The sequence below is a fragment of the Lachancea thermotolerans genome, assembly GCF_000142805.1.
Source record: "Lachancea thermotolerans CBS 6340 chromosome H complete sequence".
In the NCBI taxonomy this organism is placed as follows: Eukaryota; Fungi; Ascomycota; class Saccharomycetes; order Saccharomycetales; family Saccharomycetaceae; genus Lachancea; species Lachancea thermotolerans.
Window position 1 is genome coordinate 475,056 of NC_013084.1, and position 18,330 is coordinate 493,385.

Sequence of the window (18,330 nt, forward strand, 5' to 3'; positions counted from 1 at the left end):
AAGCACGTGCTTATACTGTGACGAGTCACCACTCATTCGCCGGCACCCCAGCCTTTGTAGCATGGCACCCTTGGTATGCTTCCCCGACTCGCATATGGACTCAGTTGTTGTGCTGGAAAAGCCCACTGTTCTCGCCTCTTCTCCGCCCAGTGTTACCTAATCGGCATATTTTCTCATAATCGAGCCCTTTCGGTAATAATAAAGAACTAAAAATTTGCATGAAAAAATTCAAGAGTCATTGGTGAAATTTCATCTTCTGGCTTGAAGCACAGTCGGATATTTAAACACCAAATTTACGCAGGCGTTAAACACATTTAACTTTGTATCGCTAGACATCTCTAAGCAGTTTGAGCAAGTGCATTATTTCCTGTAGAGTTCCTCTCAAAGCATAACAGAAAATGTCTGGACAAGCACCATCTCCAGCCGCCCTGGAAAAGGCCGAAGACGTCAGAATTTTGGGTCTTGACCCACTGGTCTCACCTGCGCTGCTGCAGTCTCAAATCCCAGCCACCTCTGAATGCCTGAAAACAGTGCAGAAAGGTAGAGTTGGCGCCAGCAAAATTATCACAGGCGAAGACGACAGACTGTTGGTCATCGTCGGCCCTTGCTCTATCCACGACCTGGACATCGCTCAGGAATACGCCAGACGTCTCAAGAAGCTTTCCGACGAACTGGAGGGTGAGCTTTGTATCATCATGAGAGCTTACCTGGAGAAGCCTAGAACCACTGTCGGGTGGAAGGGTCTCATCAACGATCCTGACGTCGACAACTCCTTCAACATTAACAAGGGTTTGCAATCCGCCAGACAGCTTTTCGTCAACTTGACCAGCGCTGGTGTCCCAATCGGCTCTGAGATGCTGGACACCATCTCTCCTCAGTACTTGGCGGACATGTTGTCTTTCGGTGCTATTGGCGCCAGAACCACCGAGTCCCAGCTGCACAGAGAGTTGGCTTCTGGTCTGTCTTTCCCAGTCGGCTTCAAGAACGGTACCGACGGTACTTTGGGTGTGGCCATCGATGCCATGCTTGCGGCCTCCCACTCCCATCACTTCATGGGTGTTACCAAGCACGGTTTTGCTGCCATTATCACTACCAAGGGTAACGAGCACTGCTTCGTGATTCTGAGAGGTGGTAAGAAGGGCACCAACTACGACGCTAAGTCCGTGGCTGAGGCCAAGGCTCAGTTGCCTCCAGGTGGCACCTTGATGATCGACTGCTCTCACGGTAACTCCAACAAGGACTATAGAAACCAGCCCAAGGTGAACGATGTTGTTTGCGAACAGGTTGCCAACGGTGAAGACAAGATCATCGGTGTCATGATCGAGTCCCACATCAACGAAGGTAAGCAAAACATCCCACCTGAGGGCAAACAGGGTCTGAAATACGGTGTTTCGATCACCGATGGCTGCATAGGCTGGGAGACTACCGATCAGGTTTTGCGCAAGCTGGCCGATGCCGTTAAACAAAGGAGAGCGCTCAAGAAGAAATCGTCTGCTTAAGCTTTCAGCTCGACATTCGATTATTTATGAGATATGAAGAGGAATCCAGTTATATGAGTTGAGCGACACTCTTGCGAGCGCCACTGAAATGCACAGTCTTCCAATTGTGTTCAGCATTTAGAAGAGAAAATAATTAATCTTTAGTTTTTTTGACACTTTCCATAGACAGGTTTCATTTTAAGATCAGAGAAAGTTATTGTGGTTTTCGAAGCCAAGGTATGCTTGGAGGCCGTCTAGGAGCAAGGCCTGTTTGGAGATGCGGCCCACTCAAGAGCGCGGCTGACTTATTTTCTTGGGGACTGCGGGTTCTCCCTCGAAAGAATAACTCCAGCAAGAAAGGCGTCAGCTTATCGTGACAGACTTTTTGGCCAACTTCAACCGTAAACGTGAAAACGCATCCGCTCTTGGGCTTTGTTTTGACCTCAGGAGCACCAGAAAGGTCATCTTTCGGTTGCTACGTGAGGCCAGCGCATCTTGCCTCGGTTTCTTCCCTAGCCGCTGAGGTCTTATTGATTCGGTCCGTTCAATATGATCCAAAATTTACGTTGTTCCCATGGGTTAGTCAAGAAAGATACACTCGATTGCAACACTAAGCTGTGCAGCTATCTTCTAATTAAGTTGTCCTGGTCCTTACTTTATCAAGTCACAGTCAACTTCGCTCCTTATAAAGAGTTTCCCTCCCGCATTTCAGCAAGATTCAAAATTACCCTCAACTTTGTTGTCTACTATAATTGTACCCCCGCACAAGTTACATGAATGCCACCGTCTCGGAGATATACATGAATGCTTGTAACCGGATGCTCATGATAAAATCTCTGAGGACGCATGTGAGAGTTAAAGTCTGAATTGAATTTCGTCCATCAGTATGTACTCGAGTACACGTGAGTCATCTGTCAAGTGACAAGTTGTAGTTGAAGAAAGGACGAGTCGAAAACTCACCAAGATCGGTCGCACCATCGTCAAGCATCATGTCTACAGTCCACATAATTGACGTTGAGAGCGGCAATCTGAAGTCGCTCAGAAACGCTGTTGAGTTTTTGGGCTTCAATGTCAAAATCGTGAAGTCAGCCGATGACATAGAACTTTCCAAGGCTGAAAGGCTCATACTTCCTGGAGTCGGCAACTTTGGCCACTTCGTTGACAACCTCACCTTGAAGAACTTTGAAAAGCCGATTCGTGAATACATTGCATCCGGAAAGCCCATTATGGGCATCTGCGTGGGTCTGCAGTGTTTGTTTCTGGGGTCAGAAGAGTCGCCCAAGAGCACTGGTCTGAAGTACCTAGACTTGCAGCTCACAAAGTTTGACACATCCGAAAAGCCGGTTCCAGAAATCGGCTGGAACACCTGCACGCCTCAAGACAATTTGTTCGGCCTTGATCCTTGTAACAGGTACTACTTTGTGCACTCGTACGCGGCTATCATCGATGCTGAAGACAAAGCACGCCTCTCTGAGGCTGGTTGGAACATTGCTGCCGCTAAGTACGGTTCCCAAGAATACATTGCTGCTGTCGCGAGAGACAACATCTTTGCTACACAATTTCACCCTGAGAAGTCGGGTCACGCAGGCTTGGAGATATTGAAGAACTTTATCAATCAAACTCACCCAACGATCAAACACACTGACAGAGAGAAAGCAGCGCTTCAAAATGACTACTCCAATTATGGTTTGACGAGAAGAATTATTGCTTGTTTGGATGTACGTACCAATGACCAGGGTGATCTTGTCGTCACCAAGGGCGATCAATATGATGTTCGCGAGAAGCAAGAGGGTGGAAACGTGAGAAACTTAGGCAAGCCCGTTGAACTTGCTCAAAAGTACTACGAGCAGGGAGCTGATGAAGTTACATTCTTGAACATCACCAGTTTCAGAGATTGTCCGTTGAAGGACACACCCATGCTTGAGGTTTTAAAGCAGGCGGCAAAAACTGTTTTTGTACCTCTTACCGTTGGGGGTGGTATCAAGGACATTGTGGATGTTGACGGAACCCATATTCCTGCTCTTCAGGTTGCCGCTCTGTATTTTGCATCAGGAGCTGATAAAGTTTCTATTGGGTCGGATGCAGTCTATGCGGCTGAGAAATACTATGAACTTGGTGAGCGTGGTGACGGTGCTTCACCTATCGAAACTATTTCCAAGTCATATGGTGCCCAAGCTGTTGTTATTTCTGTAGACCCAAAAAGAGTCTATGTGGATGGCCCCGAGTCTGTTAAACACAAGACCTTTGAGACAAAGTTCCCTAATGAGAAGGGCCAAACATGGTGCTGGTATCAGTGCACTATCAAAGGTGGTAGGGAGTCCCGGGATATGGGCGTGTGGGAACTAACGAGAGCTTGTGAAGCTCTGGGAGCTGGTGAGGTGTTGCTAAACTGTATTGATAAAGACGGTTCCAACTCAGGCTATGACTTGGAATTGATAAACCATGCCAAAGAGGCCGTTAAAATACCGGTCATCGCCTCGAGCGGTGCCGGCGAGCCAAAGCACTTCAAAGAAGCTTTCGAGTCCACCGGCGCCGATGCCTGCTTGGGCGCGGGTATGTTTCACAGAGGTGAGTACACCGTTAACGATGTTAAGCAATACCTTCTAGATAGCGGGTTCAAAGTTAGAATGGAAAGTCAATAGAGACCACTCATTTGACCGTCTATGTAGAGTATTAATATAAGTTGTCCTGTAAACTTGATGCTATAAACTTTTTGATTTTTTTGTGAAGGTTTTGTTTTCGGGCTCCCGCTATAGCGTGAGCAATTCACTGGCCTACACTTGATCTTTTTATTAATGGTATTGATACATCTTTTTGGTGGAATGAATCAGGCTTTTACCGTCTTTTGCATATATCAGTCATCGTATTTGTCTGCTCTTTTTTCGGCATCCTGGTCATTCAGCTTAATACCACCCGAGACTGAGAACTGACCGCCTCCTCCGACGAAAATGATGTCGTGGTCTTGCGTTGCAGTGTTTTTAATTCTAGTAGGCACCTCGATGTCATCACCGGAAGGGCCCAGACCAACTGCGTAAGTTTCACCAAATCCCCATGAAAACACAACACCATCTTCAGAAATGGCTAGAGAATGGTGAGAGCCAGCAGCGATGTTCTTGAAGCGGGGAACTTCAACCAACTTAGTAGGCACTGGCACAGCACGGGGTTTTCCATGGGCATCAATATAAGTCTGCTCCGGGAGCTTAGCCTTAGGTATTCCAATTTCGAACATGTCAAGTCTACCAAAGGTATAGAGCTCTCCTTCCTCAGTAAGAACCATGGAGTGATGCTCACCTGCAGAAACCATTTTTACTCTTGTCCCTTCGGGAAGTAAGACTTCAGTTGGGACCGTTACCAGGGCGCCGTCGTCCACTTCTTCAGAAACACCACACTGGCCAAATTGGTTCAAGCCCCAACTATACAGTCTTCCATCTCTAGTTAAAGCGAAAGAATGGTTTTCACCAGTGGCAATGTACTTGACCTTGTCTAAGCCAAAAGCCCTGGGGTCCAGCGTTCTTAAACGAGAGCGCTCCATGATTTTTCTCCCCAACTGGTACTGCTGACCATTTCCCCAAGCATAGACGACACCGCCCTCGTCCAGAAACAAAATATGGTCTTTCCCAGCAGCCATCTGGACAACCTTAGATGTAGTGAATGAAGGGACCTTCCATGGGGTGTTTTGGATCTTGATCGTGTCTTTGTAGAAGCCCAGGATGCCCTCGTTACATCTAAAAGTACCCCATGCGTAAACCTCACCATTGTCCAGCAAGACACAGCTCAGATTGTCTGTAGCAGCTAGCTGAACAACCTTGTGATCTTTCAGTGGTAGGGATTCATCAGGTAACTTTATTGGAGTACTTTCTTGGTCGTTCAAGTCTCCGTCTTCGTCGTCGCTGCTATCATCAGCGTCCATGTCTTTCAGTTGCTCGTTAGCGTGAGAAGTATCACGCCCTAAAGCGCCGGAGTCATTTGTCCCCCACGACCATACATGGTTGTCCTGGTCCAAAGCCAGAACATGCATTCCTCCTACTGCGAAAGAAACAATCTTGGCCTGGTCTCGAGGCAAGTACGGATTCAGACGGGGCCTTTTGACCTCCTTATTTTTGGCCGAAGGGCCCAATCCTAGCTCGCACATTGAGCCGGTGCCCCAGCAGAATATATCTAGCGGCTGCAGTGACAGATACATGTACTTGTAGTCATCCTGACTGTTGATCAGCTCATAGTGCTTATGAATGGTGGAAACGAGGTGCTTTCTTGCCCGTTTGCCCGGCGTCAGAGGGGGACTTGCGGAACGTTTGCTCATAGTGCTAGTACCTGAGGTTATATCCAATTTATCTTGTGTATACAGATGGCAGCAAGCTGTGTGATGATCTTGTTATTGCGTGGTAAGTTTTCATTGTTTACTCGAACATTTACGTTCGTTGATGGTGATGGTGGTAACTGGTCAACGATAGATGGCCATCATCTGAAAAGCGCACTTGACCCTCTCAGCTCACGTACACTGTTTCAGCAATCGAAAATTTAGAGTTGGGCCGTCCTTTTTATGTTGGTTTTGATTCTGGTATCTGTTTAGCCATAAAATCAATATTAAATATAATGTTTTTGTGGGAATCGCTGACATTGAAAACTTGAAGATCGGAACGCAAGTCACTAGCACAGATGAAAATTCAAACATTATTCTGTGTGGGACTCCTATTAGCATTCGCGACATCATCAGCATCTTTTTGGGAAGGGCTAAGCCAACTCACACACAAAAAGACCTCTTTTTTAAAATGGGACTTTAACGTTGACAGACTAGCAAACAATGTTGGCCGCCTAACCGGCGACACACATTTTTTGGCTGTTACTGATGCAGTAGTCCGCAACGCGGAGAGACAGATGCTAAATCTGTTCATCCAGAACCCTGCAGTGGGAATTACTAAAGATGTGAATAGGCTTTGTCGCGAAATTGAGTCTTCGAGCGCCCGCCTTGTGATAAGCCTTGACCATCCGGCTTGGGAGCCTGCAAGGCAACAAGTTACGCAGTATTTAGAGGGAAGATCAAGAGAATTTGGATTACGGTTGGCGTCTCACATCAGGGGAGATGCGAGGTCGCCATCTGCGGGCCTCGTTGACCTGCTGGCGAGCTTCAGTAAAAGCTTACAAAATGCCGTGTCACTCGTTGAAAATCCATCAAAATCATCAGATGCTTTTGAAGAGTTTACCTTTGCAAGTCGTATGGATGACTTGACCGTCGGAAGAATTGTCGGTGAGGGCATCGCTGAAAAGATCCGCGACAAAGTGGTAGGTGGTGACACGCACGCGGCACTGACAGACATTGCAAACATCTTCTGTGATTTCGGAACTTTGATGACCGCCTATGTGACTGGGCTGGCAATTTGTACTGCTGGTCTTGGCGCAGCATTGTGTGGCGTGTCAATAATAATATGCGGAGGTGGGACGATAATCTATATCTGTCGACTCTTACAAAATTTAGATAAAGTGTTCAAAACGTTGGGGGTTGGACTGTAGTACCATCAACCAGTTGGAACGGCCTTTATATTGTCGGTGTTGTTTTACATTGTAATTCTTTAATAGTATCACTATGGCCTATTATGTCACATGGTTTCCTTTCTTTCTCTGGTTGACGAAAAATTTTGGTAAAAAGCTCGAAATGAGCGATGCGATGACCTTCCTTCGCGCTGAAGAATAAGCAGGCAAATAGTGATTCCAAAGGGCAATACACGCATTTAAGCCATGGGAAGAGTTGCCAGTTCCAAGAGCAGAAAACAGAGGCATGATCCCCTCTTGAAAGATCTTGATTCTGCCCAAGGGAATTTGAGAAAAGCGCCTAAAAAGAGAGAAGATCAAAAAGACGAGGATGACCAGGAGGAGTACGTCGATGCGGCTTCCTCCAGGAGGATTCTCCAGCTAGCCAAGGAGCAACAGCAAGAGCTTGAGGAAGAACAGGAAAATGAAAAGAATGGCGGCAACAATTTCGCGAGATTCCGTCTCGCAGGTAACTACGAAGAAGACGAGGAGGAAGACGAGGACCAAGAGCGCGAGGAAAACATTTCAGACTTCGAGCCTGAGTACGACGAGGAGCAAGAAGAGGAGGAAGTTGTTGAGATTGATGAAGAGGATGCAGCGATGTTCGAACAGTACTTCAAACGGTCGACAGATTACAACTCGGATTTCCAGAGCTACAACTTGGCAGATAAAATCATGGCATCCATCAGAGAGAAGGAGATGGAGCTCAATGCAGGCTCTGCCTCCGCTCGTGACGAGACTCAGCCAGAAGGTGTCGCGCTGCCACCTAAGGTTATCAGGGCCTACAGCACCGTCGGCGTAATCTTGAAGACCTGGACGCACGGCAAGCTTCCTAAGCTATTTAAGGTGATTCCTTCGCTGAACAACTGGCAGGACGTTCTATATGTGACTAACCCTGCGGATTGGTCACCACACGTGGTTTATGAGGCTACCAAGCTCTTTGTCTCTAATCTTCCCGCCAAGGAGGCACAGAAGTTTATCAACGCTGTACTCCTGGACCGGTTCCGGGACAACATCGAGACTGCAGAGGATCATTCGCTAAACTACCATATCTACAGAGCCTTGAAGAAGTCGCTTTATAAGCCAAGTGCGTACTTCAAGGGCTTCTTGTTTCCATTGCTGGAGATGGGTTGCAATATCAGAGAGGCGACCATCGCCGGAAGTGTCCTAGCTAAGGTTTCCGTCCCAGCGCTCCACTCTGCGGCTGCTTTGAGTTACCTTCTAAGGCTACCATTCTCGCCAGCAACCACTGTTTTCATAAAGATCCTACTGGAGAAGAAGTACGCGCTACCATACCAGACCGTTGACGACTGTGTCTACTACTTCATGAGATTCAGAATTTTGAGCGACGGCAGTAATGGCGAGGACAGTAGCCGCACACTGCCAGTCGTCTGGCACAAGGCGTTCCTGTCCTTTGCTCAGCGCTACAAAAACGATATCACCCAGGACCAAAGAGACTTCCTGCTTGAGACTGTTCGCCAAAGAGGTCACAAAGACATCGGCCCTGAGATTAGACGCGAACTGATGGCCGGCGAAAGCAGAGAGTTTGTGAACAACCTTGAATCCAAAGACGATCTGATGCTGGATGTACAGTAGTTATTATATGGGCATTTATTGATGTAGATTAGTCAATATCACGTGACGCAATTTGCGGGATGAATTATAGTTCAACAGAGCCGCTTGCGACGCGTAGCAAAGTCTGCGTTGAAAACATCCCTTGCGTTTTTCGCTATGCTCACCAGCTCAGCCGGTTTACAGCTTGTGTACTCACCACAGATCAGCGGCTACGGCATGTTTCGTCCCAAATTACACGATAGTCAGATAATCTGAACTAATATCAAGAAACTAGTGGCTGCGGTTCCGCCGTCGAAGGATTTTACAAATTAATGTTGATTCTGGGCTGTGAAGCTGTCGGGCGGTCCCCATATTGATATCATAATCTCAGGCAATGTTTTGCACTTTAAAGTTGGCTGTATTGACCGCTGACTTCGTTGCGGATTTTTAGGCGGTATCCGATCAAGAACATATTTATCAAGCAGAGTGAAAAGAGCTAAAGGCAATTTTGAACATTAGGTACATACAGCCGATAGCAAAGCAACCATGGGCGAAGAAGAGGGCCGACCTGGGTCGATTGAGTTAGACGAAATACACAGCTCAAAAGGCGAGAGCACGGTGCCGAGCTTTCCTGATACTGGGGAGGAAGAAGATCTTGAAAAAGATTTCAGAGATCCCAATACTTTCCCATATATTCTGCTTTCCTTATGGCTCAATACCTCTATATGCGCGGTAGATGGAACGATTATCTCGACCACGATGAACGAGATAGCTTCGATCTTTCAAGAGGCCTCCAAGGTTACCTGGGTCGCAACAGCTTACATGCTCACAACTTGCGCGGTACAGCCCCTATACGGCAAAACCAGTGATCTTCTGGGCAGAAAGAAGTGTTTGCTTTTCGCAGAGGTAGTCTTTATTGTCGGTCTCGTGATGTGTGGGGCGGCTCGTACGATCGAGGAGCTGATAGTAGCAAGAGCCATTTGCGGTGTCGGGGGGTCTGGCCTAGGCGCTATGTGCAATATCATACTCTCAGATCTTGCTCCCCTCTCACAGAGATCGATATACTGGGGTTGGGGCTCGGTTATATGGGGCTTTTCTCAAAGTGTCGGCGGCCCCCTTGGTGGCCTGCTCTTGAACTGGTTCGGGGTTCGAGGTCTTTTTGTAGTCCAGATACCGTTCTGTCTTTTCAGTCTTTCTCTCACTGTTAAGTACATACATGACCTGTCGAATCAGACACAGGGCACCTGGCGCGACATTGACTTTGCTGGTAGTTTCTGCCTTATAACCGGCATTTCTGCTTTTATCTTCTTATGCTCGTCTTCGGGAGATGTAACTGATGACAGTGCGGTGTCTCTCTTTAAAGTGGGCTGTTTCCTAATCACGGTCCTATCCGTCAGTGGATTCATTTATGTGGAGAAAAATGTCGCCGCCAAGAGCATCTTGCCAGCCGAAGTGCTAAAAGGGTCTCTTGGAGTTATCAGCTTTATATATGGGCTTGCGTCGATGCTCAGTTACGTGGGGCTATTTGTAGTTCCGTTGTATCTACAGTTAGTCTGGGGCGTCAGCGTAGCGGGATCTGGTGGTTACATCATGTATGCTGTGATCTCCACGTCGATAGGCTCCTTTGGAAGCGGCTGGCTCCTCAGGAAATATGGAGCACCAGATAAGGATGCTACTCTTCTCAATTCAGGTATGATGCTCATTGGCAGCACGCTGATAAACACATTGGGGTTTTTCGTAATGTTCAAGAATATCCTTGAAATAAAGCCTGCCTTCGAAGGCGTAAAGAGCCCGTCGCCCGATCAGAAGTTCTGGTTTCTGTTAGGATTCGCCATTATGGGCCTTTCGGCGGGGTTCCAGAGTGTCTCAGTGATGCTATACACAGTCGCTAAAGTAGGGAGAAAAGGACAGGCGTCTTCAACCAGTGTCACATTCCTCTTCAGGTCACTAGGCAATGTCTTGAGCGTTTCGATATCATTGAGCGTTTTTGTCGCATCCCTGAAAGGCAAGTTGAAGTCGTACTTCCAAGGACAGCAAAGCGATCTCTACAGAAAGCTCTTGAAAGAAAATGCGTTCTTGAGGAGCGGGGAAGTGCCCAGCGACCAGTTAAAGGATCTTTTGCAAGTCTTCAAAAGTGCAATAGTGAAAGCGTTTTGGCCGTCGGTTGTGTGCTGCTTTCTGAGCGTTACCTTCGCAGGTGTCCTGTTTGTAATGATTAGGAGGTCCAGGCGTTTTGCCGGATTAAGCGCGTAGTCTTGGACTTCACATTTTAGGGAATATTTTGACAATCATGTATGTTAATAACAGACTGAGGAACATAAACAGTATGCACCCAAGGTAAAAGAGTAGCCCAACTTTGGAGTTGTGGTACTTTTTCAGCTTGCCGCCCAAGTTTGTAAGACTCCGGGAAGTGGCTTGTAACCCCAACTCGGTAGCTTTGAGAACAGTGGAGTCTTCCTCAAGAGCATTTTGAAATGCTTCAGCGCCCATTTTTAAGCCGGACACCAATTGTGACATGTCACTAATGAGCTCCTCCTGCAAGTTATTGTGCACTTGCATCTGCTTCTCTGTGTTGGCGCTTTGGTCTGCGCCCGAAGAACTACCACGACGATTCCCCAAGAGCCGGCTTCTGAGCTGCCCTAAACTTTCCTCTTCTTCACCTTCAGGACCAGCGGCCTTTTCAATATTTTCGAAGTCCTCTTCCTGGCGGCCGGTGTCCTCCGAATCAAAGTCCACGCTATAGCGTTTCGATTTCATTGACTCCATGAGATGCTCGTGCTCCGCAGTCAGCTTCGCCCTCGAGCTGTGTCTAGTCATCAAGGCTGAGCACTCAAGCTCTTCAAAAGCATTTCTGTAATCATCCAGCTCTGAACTGCCATGTTTCGGGGCTCGGAGCTGGCTTTCCACCGCGGACTTTCGCAAAAGGGCCAAGTTCGCGAGGGCTTTAGTGCTTATAATGTCTTGTAAAACAGGGTCATCGCTAAAACTGAGTTCCTCTGCGATCACAGGCTCGAGAGCACGCTTCCAATTATCGAACGGACCTCCGTACATTGCTTTATGTGTCTGCAGTTGAGGAAGAACAGACATTACCATCAGTGCCGCCTGCGTTTGAACTTTACTACTTCGTTCAAGAGAGCTTCACGGCCACGTGAACAAAGAGAATGACAACTCGCGAAACCGAGGAAACAGAACTGCTATACCCAGCTTCGCGAGCTGTGTATTGGAGGCTGTTGCTAATAACACTGCAAAAATGGTTTGAATTAGACCTAAGCCCCACGAAGAAGTCTCCCGTTTCAACTCGCAAGAGAACCTTATAATCTTGTTGAATGTGATCCTTTTAGCGATATTCACATAATAGTGTGACTACTTCGTGTTGATGATTACGCGCAGACAGAGGGACGAGCCACGCTACGTGACGACTTGCAAACCCGTGCTATGTTTTCATTCATAAAGCTAGTCCCAATGTTCACTTTGTTGTTGATGAAGAACACTCAAAGAATGGATCAAGCGGAATTTCGATAAGCACAATATAAAAACTTAAACCTACGGTCGCTTGTCGCACTCATTGTGCGTTGGGAGGCTAGGAGGGCCGTACTACACTGCATATAATTCAACCACGTGAGCATGCATCGAACCTTTCATGAGAGAAAGGGGAGTACTTATTATGAGCACATTGATAAGTCTCTTATCAGTTATATATAAAAGGAGTGTCATTAAATTTTACCATAGACTTGAGTGACAGGGTTCAAAAAGCGGACAGTTTCATCATGTCTGACTATTTGCCGATAGGCGGCAGTAAGCCCCGCGGAATATTTGAAAGGAGAAGACTGCTAGCAACTGTTGTGCTGGGGGCGTGCGCATTGCTAAGTGTGATATTGCTAGCTGGTCATACAGTCAATTCGCCAAACAACAAAGACTCAATTTGTTCAGAATGCGCTGGCTTTAAGGCATTGAGACCTGCGTTTAACAAGTCGCTCAACCACATTCTGTACAACCAAGATTACAAAATGTCCGTGATTGAGAAGCTAGCTGGCGCGGTCAAGATCCCAACAGAAATCTTCGACTTCACACCAAGTCCCTCAGACGATCCAGAAGCGTGGGTACATTTCCAGGAGCTACATGAATACCTAGAAACTCAATTCCCATACGTTTACGAAAAAGCACAAGTTGAGAAAATTGACGGGTTCGGCTTGTTGTTTACCTGGCAAGGTTCAAAGCCTGACTTGAAACCACTATTACTAATGGCCCACCAAGATGTTGTTCCGGTCGAACCAAATACGGTCGATATGTGGACTCACCCGCCTTTTAGCGGCTTTTACAATAGCTCGGAAGATTTGATCTACGGCCGTGGAACCGCTGACATCAAACAGCTCGTGGTCTCTCACTTGGAAGCTGTCGAACGGTTGATGCTAGACGGATTCAAGCCTCAAAGAACCATCATGATCTCATTCGGCTGTGACGAGGAAGCCTCTGGCTCATGCGCTGCAAAGATAGCTCAACACATCGAAAAGAGATACGGGGCCAACAGCATATATGCGATCCTTGATGAAGGTGGGCAGGTAGGAGAAGTAGACGGCGTTTATTTCGCGGAACCTGTAACATCAGAAAAGGGATACCTTGATGCAGAAATCACTGTTTTCACACCCGGCGGACATTCCTCTGTCCCTCCTGACCACACATCCATTGGTATTCTAGGCGAACTCATCGTTGACCTCGAAAAAGACCCATACGACATACTAATCGAAGAAAACAACCCAGCACTGGAGACTATTAAGTGCTTTATCAAATTTGGCGCTATCAAAGATGAGGAAATTGCCAAACATCTGAGCAAGAACAATTTGAAGAAGCTTGGGACCGCACTTGACAACCGGCTAGCCCTCAAGTACCTTTTTAAGACATCTCAAGCGCTGGATATTGTGTCCGGAGGCATTAAAGCCAATGCCTTGCCTGAGTCTGCTACCGTTTTAGTCAACAACAGAATTGGCATGCATTCATCGGTAAACGAGACGCTAGGGCACATCATGAAACATGTACAGTCAAAAGCCGAAACGTACAACCTCGGCATCAAGGTCTTGGCCGGCCGTTACTCCAAAGAAGAAACCGCGGAAGTTATCAAGCCCGTTACCGAGAGCGGGCGGTTTGTGATTAGGCTTCTGGACCCTCTAGAGCCTGCTCCTTTCTCTCCAACAAGTGGTAGCCAAGTCTGGGATATCATCTCTGGCACAACGGTAAGCACTTACAAACAAAAGCTCTTCGGTGGCGAAGATGCCAAAGTGTACATCACGCCAGCACTCAGCACAGGAAACACAGACACAAAGTCCTTCTGGAACCTAACTAGGAACATCTACAGATACAGCGGAAGTCTGCAGTACAAAGAATCCAACGAACATACTGTCGATGAAAAAAACTCGGGGCTGTCTCTTCTATCAGGTGTAGCATTCATGTATCAGTACATTCCGAATGTTGACGCGTACGCTACAGACGCCTAAGCTTCCCGGCTCGCTGCTAAAGTTCTCAGCATCTCAAACATTCTGCCAATCTACGCAAGAGTGTCACGAATATACTTCGTAATTTTAAAAATTTAGCGCCCGCTACTATCAAACTACGAACTGTGGGTTTCAGTCGGTGTTAGCGAAAGGGCGCAGGGATTAACCATATTCTAGGCTTCTTGAGCTTACTTCTTCATGCGTGGGACGCCTTTCAAACAACCCTATCTCCGAAAAGATACGCTTCCTAATGAGAAATACTCTCAATAGGAGACTGGAATTGCCGAGAGACTTTGAGCATGTTGAAAAGTGTTAAAGAGCCTTGGTTTGTTAAATAAAAGACCTTGGAAAAGTACCTCTTCGAAAAAGACAACGCTTTATATACAGAAAAATTATAATAGTAGGGTAACACTTACATTTGAACCCTTAAGTTCTTGAACGGTGTCAAGGTTTAAAGCACATCTGACTTGGAAATTTAATGCTGTATGGCGTCAACATGATGATAGCCCGGGGTCCCTAAAATATGGTATGTTGATAGTGGTGCGTATCAAGGCTAATTGCGAATAACAATACCCTTTTCAGGGTGATCTTTAAATATGCATCTGTCATTTCCTTTTCATAAAATGCACATAGACCCTTGCGGGCAGCACACTGCTTTTAACCAAATGAAGAATAGGTTATGCCATTGAAATAATATTCAAGGTTAAATATTCGAGATTCTTAGTTTCAACCATTAATTACTAGCAATAGCTTGGACACCACTTCTTCGAAAAACTAATTGAGGGGAATTTGCTCGCTGTAAATACCGTCTTGTATTTATTTTGTGTAGATCTATAAGTACTACGAATGTTCCGATTTCCAGATGTGCTCTTGGAACTAAAAATGCTATGAATTAATCTGAGAATTTAGCCCTTGTCTTACCCTTCTTGTTTTTTTTGTTGTGTTTTTTGCCACCGCTCGACTCAGCCTGAGTCTTGTGGAATGGGTTTGTAAGCTGCCCTTTGACACTGCTCATCTTGAAGAACTCGTTATCTAAGTCTTCGGCAGCGTTGTACAATGCCGCTTGCTTACCACCATGGTTCACGGACCTAGCCTCTTTTGAGTCACCTTCTTTACCGATGTGTGCAGAGAAGGTCAGTTTACCTAAGTCACGAGCCAGGTCGAAATCTTCTAAATTTTTCGACTTTACGGCATCCGCTAATTGTTCTTGTCTTGTTTGAGGTAGTTTGTCGAATGTGTAGATGTCTTCGTTGAACTCTTCGCATTCTTCTCTCGTGTAAGGAGTATCATCTTCTAGATGGGGAGGAGGGTTTATGTACAACAGCTTACCGTTGACATAGTCTTTAAGGATGTATCTACTGGCCCTAGATTCATCTGCCGCACCAAAGCCCTGAGTCATATAACCACGAGCTCTGGCATAGGAAACCAAAAGCTCCTGAGCAGTGGGTTTCCCAGTTCCGCCTTCGTCCGCAGACTTCGTTTGTATGTGAATACCATAAATGGCTTCTAGGAAGTACTTGGGGACTCTTTCCGCTACCAGGCTACAAGGCCCAATGTAGTCTCTTAGCTGATCAATGGGCAAAACACCATTGCACACCAATTCGCCCTTGTTGTAGGCAAAATTTGGGAAAACCAAACCGGGACAGTCACACAGCATTACACGCTCGGACAGCTTTATGGTTTGAAAGTGCTTAGTTTTACCGGGCGTCGAGGAGACTGATACTTTCTTGGAGCCAACCAATGCATTAATTGTAGATGATTTACCGACATTTGGGTAACCGACTAAACCAATTTGAATGAGCGGTTCCTGGCCTGGAAGAGGCGAAATAAGTGGATGGTTAGGTGCCTTTGATAGGAACAACTCTTCCAATTGATCAATTTTCAGAATTTGAATTTTATCTAGAACTTCCTGATCGACCTTTTCGCCATCAATCTCTGAGATTTCCTCTTCCTCAATTTCTTTGTGAACGTAATCCTCGCCGAGCTCGTTCTGCTTCTCAAGAATTTCGTTGGCCCTAGCCGCGGAAAAGAATGTGAATGAAATGTTTCTGGATATGAAATATTTCGCCCATATAATCCTCTGCTTTCTGGTCAACAAATCGGCCTTGTTAACCAAAAGCAGGTTTTGCTTTCCTTCGTTTAGCTCCTTAACGTATAACTCAAGGTCCACAGATCTGAACAAGAGTGGATCACGGGCATCCACAATCTGAACAACAAGATCTGATCTCTCAATAACTCTCCACAATTGTCTCCAGACTTCAATATTTCTTTCAAAGGGTGTTAGCAACAGGTCCTCATTGCTTTCTTGCAGAGTCGCTAGTTTACGTCTCCACTCTAAGAATGCGTCTTTCTCTTGTCTCTCGAGTTGGAACCTCGTCATACTTTCATTCCATGCTGGTCTTCTAGGAACAATTAGGTTACGTGCTTGGCTTCTTTGCTTTTCGTTAAGTTGTTGTTTCTGAGCGTTTGAAAGAGTTACGCCTTGCGATCTTGCATCACTGCCAGCGTCCATACGAATAATTTTGACATTTGAGTGTCTGTCCGCTGCAAAGTCTTTGTCAGCCAGTTCTGCGGTATTCAGAAACTCGTCCAGTGCCGATTCTTGTGTCACAGATCTAAGTTTGACCCAATTTGCTTCGTGTTTATCGGTAGTGAAACGCATTTCGCCATCGGGCAAGATTTGAACTTCATTTTCCTTTTGACGCGCAGTTCTGATAGCCCTTCCAAGCCCAATCGTATTTTTGTTCTTACGCTGGATAGGCTTGGGACCCTTTGGTGCTTTCCACTTTTTAGGAGGTTCTTTAGGAGGCATGTCGATAATCGATGAGTTTTGAAGAGTCTTCTCAACGATACTTTAGAGGGCGATGAGCTTAATATTAATAAAATTTTCCGTATCCTAGAACCTTTCGTCTTACATGATAGGTGACACCTACATCGCCTCTAGCCGTGGTGATCCACGACATACATCAGTTGAACGACATAGCATGACCATGGCAGATATTCCTCTTATTCGTCCCACAACTGAACAACTTTGTCGTAGAAGGAGCAGGTGGCAACAAATTTATGGCCCCAGTCACCGCCGTAACACATTGATTCGTGATTTTTCTTGGTATAGGTTTCAATGATAAAATCGTCCCCATCTACACGCAGAATTTTGGCTCCGTCGTACATGCAGCAGACTAGTAACTTGTTTGATTCGCTGTCTTGTGCATTTTGAGGCGACTCGGCAAATCTCCAAACACCCCCACCTAAATTGGAGCTGCTGGAGTTCGCGACTGGTACATTAACGCCTGGATATATAGAATCTCCCATCATGCGTAATTCTAATGATCTTATGTGGTCGTCATACGAGCCTGTTAGAATGCTAGTAGGCTTGTTGGCTCGGAAAGTGCTTGAGCTGCATTTTATTGCAACCACACCCGCTTCATGAATCCTTGAATTAGACCATACAGTCTCCAGGGTGCGCAGGTCATGAGCTGCTATGGCAGAGTCATCCCCACCTGTAAACACAACATTTTCAAAAGGCGCAAGGCAGCCATATTCAGCCGTCCAGCATTCTAGAGCATGCTGATAGTCGAGCGTGACAGAGTCAACGTTCAAAACAGAAGCCTGGCGCCCTTGAACATCTAGGAGATTTGTTTCAAGTTTAGAATATTGCGTGGAAAGCGCTTGAGATGTGAAAACCTCAGACTCGTGTTTGAGATCTAGGACACGCGTTTCCCCATTGGTTGCTGTTACCAACAGGTTCTCGGGCGTCCTTGGGGAGAAATGAAGAGAAGTTATTAGTGTATCGGCGTCGAAAACTTGCAGATTAGCTATGCGAAGCAGCTTTAAAGTCCTATCAGAGGCAATGGATTCGTACTCTATCCTCCATAGTTCGACGTTTCCGGTGGAGTGGGCAGATGCCATTAGTGTATCATCGAAGGGAGACAACTTAAGATCCAAGACTGCACCATATGTATCATAAGTCCCCAGAGGGCCGAGATTCTTGTCAAGTACATCAATTGATCCTGTTCTAGCTCCGCTAGGTTTATCCAGGTCGTAGGTACCCAAAATGATGAAATCATCACGGAAGATGCGCAAACAGCATGGCGGCTTATTGGTGTGGCTCACTGCCTTAGCCTCGGACTCCGGGGCGGTCATATAGGACAAGAGCGATAGAGCAGGTACCTTTAAGGCGTTTAACTCTCCAGCGTTTACTTGAGGTCGTCTTTTATGATTCCAGAAAATTGTGAACTTTTCATGTTGATTAGTGTCGCGTACCGGAAGATCCATCTAAGAAACAT

The 18,330-nt window shown here is 46.4% G+C and overlaps 10 protein-coding genes across 10 annotated transcripts; 6 read left to right on the plus strand and 4 right to left on the minus strand.

Annotated features, from left to right (window-relative positions):
- Window positions 1-398: 398 nt before the first annotated feature.
- Window positions 399-1,499, plus strand: ARO4 (3-deoxy-7-phosphoheptulonate synthase ARO4; the record flags this gene model as incomplete). The annotated part of the gene is made up of 1 exon (XM_002556065.1): window positions 399-1,499. One exon carries the CDS (start codon window positions 399-401, stop codon window positions 1,497-1,499), a length of 1,101 nt encoding a protein of 366 aa, XP_002556111.1.
- Window positions 1,500-2,467: 968 nt separating this feature from the next.
- On the plus strand, window positions 2,468-4,120 carry HIS7 (imidazoleglycerol-phosphate synthase; the record flags this gene model as incomplete). The annotated part of the gene is made up of 1 exon (XM_002556066.1): window positions 2,468-4,120. The coding sequence occupies one exon, from the start codon at window positions 2,468-2,470 to the stop codon at window positions 4,118-4,120; it is 1,653 nt and encodes a 550-aa protein (XP_002556112.1).
- Window positions 4,121-4,332: 212 nt separating this feature from the next.
- On the minus strand, window positions 4,333-5,778 carry SRM1 (Ran guanyl-nucleotide exchange factor; the record flags this gene model as incomplete). The annotated part of the gene is made up of 1 exon (XM_002556067.1): window positions 4,333-5,778. One exon carries the CDS (start codon window positions 5,776-5,778, stop codon window positions 4,333-4,335), a length of 1,446 nt encoding a protein of 481 aa, XP_002556113.1.
- Window positions 5,779-6,134: 356 nt separating this feature from the next.
- KLTH0H05412g (KLTH0H05412p) lies at window positions 6,135-6,986 on the plus strand (the record flags this gene model as incomplete). The annotated part of the gene is made up of 1 exon (XM_002556068.1): window positions 6,135-6,986. The coding sequence occupies one exon, from the start codon at window positions 6,135-6,137 to the stop codon at window positions 6,984-6,986; it is 852 nt and encodes a 283-aa protein (XP_002556114.1).
- Window positions 6,987-7,211: 225 nt separating this feature from the next.
- On the plus strand, window positions 7,212-8,600 carry ENP1 (snoRNA-binding rRNA-processing protein ENP1; the record flags this gene model as incomplete). Its single annotated transcript, XM_002556069.1, has 1 exon — window positions 7,212-8,600. One exon carries the CDS (start codon window positions 7,212-7,214, stop codon window positions 8,598-8,600), a length of 1,389 nt encoding a protein of 462 aa, XP_002556115.1.
- Window positions 8,601-9,104: 504 nt separating this feature from the next.
- On the plus strand, window positions 9,105-10,811 carry KLTH0H05456g (KLTH0H05456p; the record flags this gene model as incomplete). The annotated part of the gene is made up of 1 exon (XM_002556070.1): window positions 9,105-10,811. One exon carries the CDS (start codon window positions 9,105-9,107, stop codon window positions 10,809-10,811), a length of 1,707 nt encoding a protein of 568 aa, XP_002556116.1.
- Window positions 10,812-10,820: 9 nt separating this feature from the next.
- USE1 (SNAP receptor USE1) lies at window positions 10,821-11,651 on the minus strand (the record flags this gene model as incomplete). Its single annotated transcript, XM_002556071.1, has 1 exon — window positions 10,821-11,651. One exon carries the CDS (start codon window positions 11,649-11,651, stop codon window positions 10,821-10,823), a length of 831 nt encoding a protein of 276 aa, XP_002556117.1.
- A 674-nt stretch (window positions 11,652-12,325) lies between these two features.
- On the plus strand, window positions 12,326-14,047 carry KLTH0H05500g (M20 family metallopeptidase; the record flags this gene model as incomplete). The annotated part of the gene is made up of 1 exon (XM_002556072.1): window positions 12,326-14,047. One exon carries the CDS (start codon window positions 12,326-12,328, stop codon window positions 14,045-14,047), a length of 1,722 nt encoding a protein of 573 aa, XP_002556118.1.
- An 889-nt stretch (window positions 14,048-14,936) lies between these two features.
- Window positions 14,937-16,856, minus strand: LSG1 (ribosome biogenesis GTPase LSG1; the record flags this gene model as incomplete). The annotated part of the gene is made up of 1 exon (XM_002556073.1): window positions 14,937-16,856. One exon carries the CDS (start codon window positions 16,854-16,856, stop codon window positions 14,937-14,939), a length of 1,920 nt encoding a protein of 639 aa, XP_002556119.1.
- A 194-nt stretch (window positions 16,857-17,050) lies between these two features.
- On the minus strand, window positions 17,051-18,319 carry RRT2 (diphthamide synthase; the record flags this gene model as incomplete). The annotated part of the gene is made up of 1 exon (XM_002556074.1): window positions 17,051-18,319. The coding sequence occupies one exon, from the start codon at window positions 18,317-18,319 to the stop codon at window positions 17,051-17,053; it is 1,269 nt and encodes a 422-aa protein (XP_002556120.1).
- Between the last annotated feature and the right edge of the window lie 11 nt (window positions 18,320-18,330).